Here is a 12,097-nt window from a genome sequence, read left to right as displayed (position 1 = left end):
TTTGGTGATGTCTAATGAGGCAGACTTGATTCAGGAACTGAAGGTGGAAGAACCCTTAGGGAGCAGTGACCACAATATGATAGAATTTACCCTGCAGTTTGAGAGGGAGAAGCTGCAATCAGATGTAACGGTATTACAATTAAATAAGGGTAACTACAAAGACATGAGGGAGGAGCTGGCCAGAGTTGATTGGAGAAGGAGCCGAGCAGGGAAGACAGTGGAACAGCAATGGCAGGGGGTTTTGGGGGTTATTCAGGAGGCACAACAGAAATTCATCCCAAGGAGGAGGAAACATGTTAAGGGGAGGACAAGGCATCCATGGCTGACGAGGGAAGTCAAGGACCAGCATAAAAGCAAAAGAAAAAGCATACAAAGTGGCGAGGATTAGTGGGAAGCCAGAGGATTGGGAAGCCTTTAAAAGCGAGCAGAGGACAACTAAAAAAGCAATAAGGGGAGAAAAGATCAAATATGAGTGCAAGCTTGTTCGTAATATAAAGGAAGATTGCAAGTTTTTTCGACATATAAAAGATAAGAGAAGCAAAAATAGACATTGGACCACTGGAAAATTAGGCTGGAGAAGTAGTAATGGGGAATAAAGAGATGGTATCAGTCTTCACGGTGAAAGTTAACAGTGGCACACCAGAACTTTGCGAGAGTCAGAGGGCAGAGGCGAGTGTAGTGGCTATCACTAAGAAGGGGCTGGGGAAACTGAAAGGTCCGAAGATGGATAAATTACCTGGACTGAAGGAGATACCCGAGGAGATTTTGGCAGCATCGGTGGTGATCTTTCAGGAATCACTGGAGGCAGAGAGGGTCCCAGAAGATTGGAAAATGGTTAAGGTGACACCCCTATTTAAGAAGGGAGGGAGGCAGAAGACAGGAAATTTTATGTTGGTTAGCCTGACTGCAGGTGTTGGTAAGATTTTAGAGTCTGTTGTTAAGGAAAATCGCTTATTGTAACAAGTATGCTTCAAATGAATTTACTGTGAAAAGCCTCTAGTCGCCACATTCCGGCGGCTGTTCAGGGAGGCTGGTACGGGAATTGAACCATGCTGCTGGCCTTGTTTTGCTTTACAAGGTCAGCTATTTAGCCCACTGTGCTAAACCAGTCCCATTTAGATCTGCATGGTAAAATAAGACTGATGGCAGGTCATGCCTGACAAATCTGTAGAATTCTTTGAAGAGATAACAAGAAGTTAAAACAAAGGAGAACCAATGAATGTTATAAGAACATAAGAACTAGGAGCAGGAGTAGGCCATCTGGCCCCTCGAGCCTGCTCCGCCATTCAATTAGATCATGGCTGATCTTTTGTGGACTCAGCTCCACTTTCCGGCCCGAACACCATAACCCTTAATCCCTTTATTCTTCAAAAAACTGTCTATCTTTACCTTAAAAACATGTAATGAAGGAGCCTCAACTGCTTCACTGGGCAAGGAATTCCATAGATTCACAACCCTTTGGGTGAAGAAGTTCCTCCTAAACTCAGTCCTAAATCTACTTCCCCTTATTTTGAGGCTATGCCCCCTAGTTCTGCTGTCACCCGCCAGTGGAAACAACCTGCCTGCATCTATCCTATCTATTCCCTTCATAATTTTAAATGTTTCTATAAGATCCCCTCATCCTTCTAAATTCCAACGAGTACAGTCCCAGTCTACTCAACCTCTCCTCATAATCCAACCCCTTCAGCTCTGGGATTAACCTAGTGAATCTCCTCTGCACACCCTCCAGCGCCAGTACGTCCTTTCTCAAGTAAGGAGACCAAAACTGAACACAATACTCCAGGTGTGGCCGCACTAACACCTTATACAATTGCAACATAACCTCCCTAGTCTTAAACTCCATCCCTCTAGCAATGAAGGACAAAATTCCATTTGCCTTCTTAATCACCTGTTGCACTTGTAAACCAACCTTCTGTGACTCATGCACTAGCACACCCAAGTCTCTCTGAACAGCGGCATGCTTTAATATTTTATCGTTTAAATAATAATCCCGTTTGCTGTTATTCCTACCAAAATGGATAACCTCACATTTGTCAACATTGTATTCCATCTGCCAGACCCGAGCCCATTCACTTAACCTATCCAAATCCCTCTGCAGACTTCCAGTATCCTCTGCACTTTTCGCTTTACCACTCATCTTAGTGTTATCTGCAAACTTGGACACATTGCCCTTGGTCCCCAACTCCAAATCATCAATGTAAATTGTGAACAATTGTGGGCCCAACACGGATCCCTGAGGGACACCACTAGCTACTGATTGCCAACCAGAGAAACACCCATTTATCCCAACTCTTTGCTTTCTATTAATTAACCAATCCTCTATTCATGCTACTACTTTACCCTTAATGCCATGCATCTTTATCTTATGCAGCAACCTTTTGTGTGGCACCTTGTCAAAGGCTTTCTGGAAATCCGTTTGGATTGTAAGGAACTTAAATCCTTGCCTGTTCTGTGTTTCTCTTTTTTAATTCCTGTCCTGTGCAACGTTTCAGACTTTTGGTTTTTAACTTCCCCCGCTGCAAGCTGCTATTTGGACTGTCTGGCAGATCCCTTTGCTCAGTGTGCTCCGTGGTTTATCCTATGATGTCATTTTTATGGACATGGCTTGTAATCAATCAATTCCATTGCAATCCTGGGCTAAGCAGATCCTGGTTATGGATTGGTGCTTTTTTTCTGGAATGCCCTGCTGGGTGATTGGTTGTGTTTGGATTCCGTTTTGAATGGAACTGCAGAGCTGAGAGGAATCCTTTTGCATTTTCTCACAAATCTTAGCTGGAACTCCCTTCAGAGGGGTGGGGTGACTAATGGACCTAGTTATAGAAATACCAGTCAGGGAAAAAAGGAAGTAAGAGGCTTGTGTGTTGACAGTGAACAAAGAAATGGTCACCTCCTAAAGGGCAAGAAAGAGGTAAGGGAGGGGTTAAATTGTATGTATGTAAATGTATGGAGTATAGTGAGTAACACTGGGGAACTGGAAGCAGAAATTGCTCTGGGGGATATGGCACAGTAGCATTGACAGAAACGTGGCTCAAGCCAGAACAGGGCTGGATACTTTTGTTTAATAAATGTTTTTTATTGGGTTTTTGAACAAAGTATATTTACCGTTACGTAAGCAGGATAAGAAACATATATATATATATATATACACACACACACATATATAGAAGAGAAGGGCACACCAAAACAAAGAAGAACAAAGTGATGGAACCATCAATTCAGCGAACACGTGTAGTTGGATCTGAACAGAGGCTTTAATACACTTACAACAGAGCCAGCCTATTCGTCGTTGAACTTCAGATGAACTGGCAGGCTGGCTCGAAGGCACTGATCTTTATACATCGGTCCCAGGGGGAGGAGACCTGGGCGGAGCCAAGGGAGGAGCCCAGTACAAACTCTCGCGTACTCCCAGAGCGACTCCCCCTGGTGGTCGGATAGTGCAACTGCACTTACAATGGTGGATAGTGAACATATATACACAGAGTTATATTGGCAACTATAGAACATAGAACAGTACAGCACAGAACAGGCCCTTCGGCCCTCGATGTTGTGCCGAGCCATGATCACCCTACTCAAACCAACGTATCCACCCCATACCCGTAACCCAACAACTCCCCCCCCCCCCCTCCCCCTTAACCTTACTTTTTAGGACACTGAGGGCAATTTAGCATGGCCAATCCACCTAACCCGCACATCTTTGGACTGTGGGAGGAAACCGGAGCACCCGGAGGAAACCCACGCACACACGGGGAGGACGTGCAGACTCCGCACAGACAGAGACCAAGCCGGGAATCGGACCTGGGTAGATAACGAACATATATACATGGAGTAATATTGGCAACTATATATAGTGTGAATCACATTCACCCCCTGTTAAAAAAATCAGGTCCGGCGGGAGTGATGGCTCAAAGAGTCAGTCTGTCCGGTGGACGAATTGTCCGTTTTGATCTGTGGAGCACCGGGGTTGCAGCCTCTTGCGGGGAATCACAGCGAACCTCGAGTCTGACAGGTACAGGGAATCACAGCAAACCTCGAGTCTGACAGGTACAGGGAATCACAGCGAACCTCGAGTCTGACAGGTACAGGGAATCACAGTAACCCCCGAGTCTGACAGGTACAGGGAATCACAGTAAACCTCGAGCCTGACAGGTACAGGGAATCACAGTAACCTCGAGTCTGACAGGTACAGGGAATCACAGTAACCTCGAGTCTGACAGGTACAGGGAATCACAGTAAACCTCGAGTCTGACAGGTACAGGGAATCACAGTAACCCCCGAGTCTGACAGGTACAGGGAATCACAGTAACCCCCGAGTCTGACAGGTACAGGGAATCACAGTAAACCTCGAGTCTGACAGGTACAGGGAATCACAGTAACCCTCGAGTCTGACAGGTACAGGGAATCACAGTAACCCCGAGCCTGACAGGTACAGGGAATCACAGTAAACCCCGAGTCTGACAGGTACAGGGAATCACAGTAACCCTCGAGTCTGACAGGTACAGGGAATCACAGTAACCCCCGAGTCTGACAGGTACAGGGAATCACAGTAACCCCGAGTCTGACAGGTACAGGGAATCACAGTAACCCCGAGTCTGACAGGTACAGGGAATCACAGTAACCCCGAGTCTGACAGGTACAGGGAATCACAGTAAACCTCGAGCCTGACAGGTACAGGGAATCACAGTAACCTCGAGTCTGACAGGTACAGGGAATCACAGTAACCTCGAGTCTGACAGGTACAGGGAATCACAGTAAACCTCGAGTCTGACAGGTACAGGGAATCACAGTAACCCCCGAGTCTGACAGGTACAGGGAATCACAGTAACCCCCGAGTCTGACAGGTACAGGGAATCACAGTAAACCTCGAGTCTGACAGGTACAGGGAATCACAGTAACCCTCGAGTCTGACAGGTACAGGGAATCACAGTAACCCCGAGCCTGACAGGTACAGGGAATCACAGTAAACCCCGAGTCTGACAGGTACAGGGAATCACAGTAACCCTCGAGTCTGACAGGTACAGGGAATCACAGTAACCCCCGAGTCTGACAGGTACAGGGAATCACAGTAACCCCGAGCCTGACAGGTACAGGGAATCACAGTAACCCCGAGCCTGACAGGTACAGGGAGTCACAGTAACCCCGAGCCTGACAGGTACAGGGAATCACAGTAACCCCGAGCCTGACAGGTACAGGGAATCACAGTAACCCCGAGTCTGACAGGTACAGGGAATCACAGTAACCCCGAGTCTGACAGGTACAGGGAATCACAGTAACCCCGAGTCTGACAGGTACAGGGAATCACAGTAACCCTCGAGTCTGACAGGTACAGGGAATCACAGTAAACCTCGAGCCTGACAGGTACAGGGAATCACAGTAACCCTCGAGCCTGACAGGTACAGGGAATCACAGTAAACCCCGAGTCTGACAGGTACAGGGAATCACAGTAACCCTCGAGTCTGACAGGTACAGGGAATCACAGTAAACCTCGAGCCTGACAGGTACAGGGAATCACAGTAAACCTCGAGTCTGACAGGTACAGGGAATCACAGTAACCCTCGAGTCTGACAGGTACAGGGAGTCACAGTAACCCTCGAGCCTGACAGGTACAGGGAATCACAGTAACCATCGAGCCTGACAGGTACAGGGAATCACAGTAACCCCCGAGTCTGACAGGTACAGGGAATCACAGTAACCCCGAGTCTGACAGGTACAGGGAATCACAGTAACCCCGAGTCTGACAGGTACAGGGAATCACAGTAAACCCCGAGTCTGACAGGTACAGGGAATCACAGTAACCCTCGAGTCTGACAGGTACAGGGAATCACAGTAAACCTCGAGCCTGACAGGTACAGGGAATCACAGTAACCCTCAAGCCTGACAGGTACAGGGAATCACAGTAAACCCCGAGTCTGACAGGTACAGGGAATCACAGTAACCCTCGAGTCTGACAGGTACAGGGAATCACAGTAACCCCGAGTCTGACAGGTACAGGGAATCACAGTAACCCCGAGTCTGACAGGTACAGGGAATCACAGCGAACCTCGAGCCTGACAGGTACAGGGAGTGACAGTAACCCTCGAGTCTGACAGGTACAGGGAATCACAGTAACCCTCGAGCCTGACAGGTACAGGGAATCACAGTAACCCTCGAGTCTGACAGGTACAGGGAATCACAGTAACCCCGAGTCTGACAGGTACAGGGAATCACAGTAACCCTCGAGTCTGACAGGTACAGGGAATCACAGTAACCCTCGAGTCTGACAGGTACAGGGAATCACAGTAACCCTCGAGTCTGACAGGTACAGGAAGTGACAGTAACCCTCGAGTCTGACAGGTACAGGGAATCACAGTTACCCTCGAGTCTGACAGGTACAGGGAGTGACAGTAACCCTCGAGTCTGACAGGTACAGGGAATCACAGTAACCCTCGAGCCTGACAGGTACAGGGAGTGACAGTAACCCTCGAGTCTGACAGGTACAGGGAATCACAGCGAACCTCGAGCCTGACAGGTACAGGGAGTGACAGTAACCCTCGAGTCTGACAGGTACAGGGAATCACAGTAACCCTCGAGTCTGACAGGTACAGGGAATCACAGTAACCCTCGAGTCTGACAGGTACAGGGAATCACAGTAACCCTCGAGTCTGACAGGTACAGGGAGTGACAGTAACCCTCGAGTCTGACAGGTACAGGGAATCACAGTAACCCCCGAGTCTGACAGGTACAGGGAATCACAGTAACCCTCGAGTCTGACAGGTACAGGGAATCACAGTAACCCCCGAGTCTGACAGGTACAGGGAATCACAGTAACCCTAGAGTCTGACAGGTACAGGGAATCACAGTAAACCTCGAGTCTGACAGGTACAGGGAATCACAGTAACCCCGAGTCTGACAGGTACAGGGAATCACAGTAACCCCGAGTCTGACAGGTACAGGGAATCACAGTAACCCCGAGTCTGACAGGTACAGGGAATCACAGTAACCCCGAGTCTGACAGGTACAGGGAATCACAGTAACCCCCGAGTCTGACAGGTACAGGGAGTCACAGTAACCCCGAGTCTGACAGGTACAGGGAGTCACAGTAACCCCGAGTCTGACAGGTACAGGGAATCACAGTAACCTCGAGTCTGACAGGTACAGGGAATCACAGTAAACCTCGAGTCTGACAGGTACAGGGAATCACAGTAACCCCCGAGTCTGACAGGTACAGGGAATCACAGTAACCCCGAGTCTGACAGGTACAGGGAATCACAGTAAATCTCGAGTCTGACAGGTACAGGGAATCACAGTAAACCTAGAGTCTGACAGGTACAGGGAATCATAGTAAACCTCGAGTCTGACAGGTACAGGGAATCACAGTAACCCCGAGTCTGACAGGTACAGGGAATCACAGTAACCCTCGAGTCTGACAGGTACAGGGAATCACAGTAAACCTTGAGTCTGACAGGTACAGGGAATCACAGTAACCCCGAGCCTGACAGGTACAGGGAATCACAGTAAACCTCGAGTCTGACAGGTACAGGGAATCACAGTAACCCCGAGTCTGACAGGTACAGGGAATCACAGTAACCCCGAGTCTGACAGGTACAGGGAATCACAGCGAACCTCGAGTCTGACAGGTACAGGGAATCACAGTAACCCCCGAGTCTGACAGGTACAGGGAATCACAGTAACCCTCGAGTCTGACAGGTACAGGGAATCACAGTAACCCTCGAGCCTGACAGGTACAGGGAATCACAGTAAACCCTGAGTCTGACAGGTACAGGGAGTCACAGTAACCCCGAGCCTGACAGGTACAGGGAATCACAGTAACCCTCGAGTCTGACAGGTACAGGGAATCACAGTAACCCCGAGTCTGACAGGTACAGGGAATCACAGTAACCTCGAGTCTGACAGGTACAGGGAATCACAGTAACCTCGAGTCTGACAGGTACAGGGAATCACAGTAACCCCCGAGCCTGACAGGTACAGGGAATCACAGTAACCCCGAGTCTGACAGGTACAGGGAATCACAGTAACCCTCGAGTCTGACAGGTACAGGGAGTGACAGTAACCCCGAGTCTGACAGGTACAGGGAATCACAGTAACCTCGAGTCTGACAGGTACAGGGAGTCACAGTAACCCCGAGTCTGACAGGTACAGGGAATCACAGTAACCCCGAGTCTGACAGGTACAGGGAATCACAGTAACCCCGAGCCTGACAGGTACAGGGAATCACAGTAACCCCGAGTCTGACAGGTACAGGGAATCACAGTAACCCCGAGTCTGACAGGTACAGGGAATCACAGTAACCCCGAGTCTGACAGGTACAGGGAATCACAGTAACCCTCGAGTCTGACAGGTACATGGAATCACAGTAACCCTCGAGCCTGACAGGTACAGGGAATCACAGTAACCCTCGAGTCTGACAGGTACAGGGAATCACAGTAACCCCGAGTCTGACAGGTACAGGGAATCACAGTAACCCCGAGCCTGACAGGTACAGGGAGTCACAGTAACCCTCGAGTCTGACAGGTACAGGGAATCACAGTAACCCCGAGCCTGACAGGTACAGGGAATCACAGTAACCCCGAGTCTGACAGGTACAGGGAATCACAGTAACCCCGAGTCTGACAGGTACAGGGAATCACAGTAACCCCGAGTCTGACAGGTACAGGGAATCACAGTAACCCCGAGTCTGACAGGTACAGGGAATCACAGTAACCCCGAGTCTGACAGGTACAGGGAATCACAGTAACCCCGAGTCTGACAGGTACAGGGAATCACAGTAACCCCGAGCCTGACAGGTACAGGGAATCACAGTAACCCCGAGCCTGACAGGTACAGGGAATCACAGTAAACCTCGAGTCTGACAGGTACAGGGAATCACAGTAACCCCGAGTCTGACAGGTACAGGGAATCACAGTAACCCCGAGTCTGACAGGTACAGGGAATCACAGTAACCCCGAGTCTGACAGGTACAGGGAATCACAGTAACCCCGAGTCTGACAGGTACAGGGAATCACAGTAACCCTCGAGTCTGACAGGTACAGGGAATCACAGTAACCCCGAGCCTGACAGGTACAGGGAATCACAGTAACCCCGAGTCTGACAGGTACAGGGAATCACAGTAAACCTAGAGTCTGACAGGTACAGGGAATCATAGTAACCTCGAGTCTGACAGGTACAGGGAATCACAGTAACCCTCGAGCCTGACAGGTACAGGGAATCACAGTAACCCCGAGTCTGACAGGTACAGGGAATCACAGTAACCCCCGAGTCTGACAGGTACATGGAATCACAGTAACCCCGAGTCTGACAGGTACAGGGAATCACAGTAACCCCGAGTCTGACAGGTACAGGGAATCACAGTAACCCTCGAGCCTGACAGGTACAGGGAATCACAGTAACCTCGAGCCTGACAGGTACAGGGAATCACAGTAACCCTCGAGCCTGACAGGTACAGGGAATCACAGTAACCTCGAGTCTGACAGGTACAGGGAATCACAGTAAACCCCGAGTCTGACAGGTACAGGGAATCACAGTAAACCCCGAGTCTGACAGGTACAGGGAATCACAGTAAACCCCGAGCCTGACAGGTACAGGGAATCACAGTAACCCTCGAGACCCACAGGTACAGGGAATCACAGTAACCCCGAGCCTGACAGGTACAGGGAATCACAGTAACCCTCGAGTCTGACAGGTACAGGGAATCACAGTAACCCTCGAGTCTGACAGGTACAGGGAATCACAGTAACCCCGAGTCTGACAGGTACAGGGAATCACAGTAAACCTCGAGTCTGACAGGTACAGGGAATCACAGTAAACCCTGAGTCTGACAGGTACAGGGAGTCACAGTAACCCCGAGCCTGACAGGTACAGGGAATCACAGTAACCCTCGAGTCTGACAGGTACAGGGAATCACAGTAACCCCGAGTCTGACAGGTACAGGGAATCACAGTAACCCCGAGTCTGACAGGTACAGGGAATCACAGTAAACCTCGAGTCTGACAGGTACAGGGAATCACAGTAAACCCCGAGTCTGACAGGTACAGGGAATCACAGTAAACCTCGAGTCTGACAGGTACAGGGAATCACAGTAAACCCCGAGTCTGACAGGTACAGGGAATCACAGTAAACCTAGAGTCTGACAGGTACAGGGAATCACAGTAACCCTCGAGTCTGACAGGTACAGGGAATCACAGTAACCCTCGAGTCTGACAGGTACAGGGAATCACAGTAACCTCGAGTCTGACAGGTACAGGGAATCACAGTAACCCTCGAGTCTGACAGGTACAGGGAATCACAGTAACCCTCGAGTCTGACAGGTACAGGGAATCACAGTAACCCCCGAGTCTGACAGGTACAGGGAATCACAGTAACCCCGAGCCTGACAGGTACAGGGAATCACAGTAACCCCGAGCCTGACAGGTACAGGGAATCACAGTAACCCTCGAGTCTGACAGGTACAGGGAATCACAGTAACCCTCGAGCCTGACAGGTACAGGGAATCACAGTAACCCCGAGTCTGACAGGTACAGGGAATCACAGTAACCCCGAGTCTGACAGGTACAGGGAATCACAGTAACCTCGAGTCTGACAGGTACAGGGAGTCACAGTAACCCCGAGCCTGACAGGTACAGGGAATCACAGTAACCCCGAGTCTGACAGGTACAGGGAATCACAGTAACCCTCGAGTCTGACAGGTACAGGGAATCACAGTAAACCTCGAGTCTGACAGGTACAGGGAATCACAGTAACCCCGAGCCTGACAGGTACAGGGAATCACAGTAACCCTCGAGTCTGACAGGTACAGGGAATCACAGTAAACCCTGAGTCTGACAGGTACAGGGAGTCACAGTAACCCTCGAGTCTGACAGGTACAGGGAATCACAGTAACCCCGAGCCTGACAGGTACAGGGAATCACAGTAACCCCGAGTCTGACAGGTACAGGGAATCACAGTAAACCCCGAGTCTGACAGGTACAGGGAATCAAAGTAACCCTAGAGTCTGACAGGTACAGGGAATCACAGTAACCCTCGAGTCTGACAGGTACAGGGAATCACAGTAACCCCGAGTCTGACAGGTACAGGGAATCACAGTAAACCCCGAGTCTGACAGGTACAGGGAATCAAAGTAACCCTAGAGTCTGACAGGTACAGGGAATCACAGTAACCCTCGAGTCTGACAGGTACAGGGAATCACAGTAACCCCGAGTCTGACAGGTACAGGGAATCACAGTAACCCTCGAGTCTGACAGGTACAGGGAATCACAGTAAACCCCGAGTCTGACAGGTACAGGGAATCACAGTAACCCCGAGCCTGACAGGTACAGGGAATCACAGTAACCCTCGAGTCTGACAGGTACAGGGAATCACAGTAACCTCGAGTCTGACAGGTACAGGGAATCACAGTAAACCTCGAGCCTGACAGGTACAGGGAATCACAGTAAACCTCGAGTCTGACAGGTACAGGGAATCACAGTAACCTCGAGTCTGACAGGTACAGGGAATCACAGTAAACCTAGAGTCTGACAGGTACAGGGAATCACAGTAAACCCCGAGTCTGACAGGTACAGGGAATCACAGTAACCCTCGAGTCTGACAGGTACAGGGAATCACAGTAAACCTCGAGTCTGACAGGTACAGGGAATCACAGTAACCCTCGAGTCTGACAGGTACAGGGAATCACAGTAAACCTCGAGTCTGACAGGTACAGGGAATCACAGTAAACCTCGAGTCTGACAGGTACAGGGAATCACAGTAAACCTCGAGTCTGACAGGTACAGGGAATCACAGTAACCTCGAGTCTGACAGGTACAGGGAATCACAGTAAACCTAGAGTCTGACAGGTACAGGGAATCACAGTAACCCTCGAGTCTGACAGGTACAGGGAATCACAGTAACCCCGAGTCTGACAGGTACAGGGAATCACAGTAACCCCGAGTCTGACAGGTACAGGGAATCACAGTAACCTCGAGCCTGACAGGTACAGGGAATCACAGTAACCTCGAGTCTGACAGGTACAGGGAATCACAGTAACCCCGAGTCTGACAGGTACAGGGAATCACAGTAACCCCGAGTCTGACAGGTACAGGGAATCACAGTAACCCCCGAGTCTGAC

General features: G+C 49.8%; 1 protein-coding gene across 1 annotated transcript in view; it reads left to right on the top strand.

Moving 5' to 3' along the window:
• Positions 1–585: 585 nt before the first annotated feature.
• The window catches only part of cdh15 (cadherin 15, type 1, M-cadherin (myotubule)), a 72,612-nt gene continuing 61,100 nt past the window's right edge, over positions 586–12,097 (top strand). The window contains exon 1 of the mRNA XM_038808429.1: positions 586–840. Coding sequence (XP_038664357.1) covers positions 586–840 — 255 coding nt within the window. The remainder of the gene's footprint in view (positions 841–12,097) is intronic.

This window comes from Scyliorhinus canicula, chromosome 9 (genome assembly GCF_902713615.1).
Source record: "Scyliorhinus canicula chromosome 9, sScyCan1.1, whole genome shotgun sequence".
NCBI lineage: Eukaryota > Metazoa > Chordata > Chondrichthyes > Carcharhiniformes > Scyliorhinidae > Scyliorhinus > Scyliorhinus canicula.
This window is presented reverse-complemented; position numbering and strand designations above follow the sequence as displayed.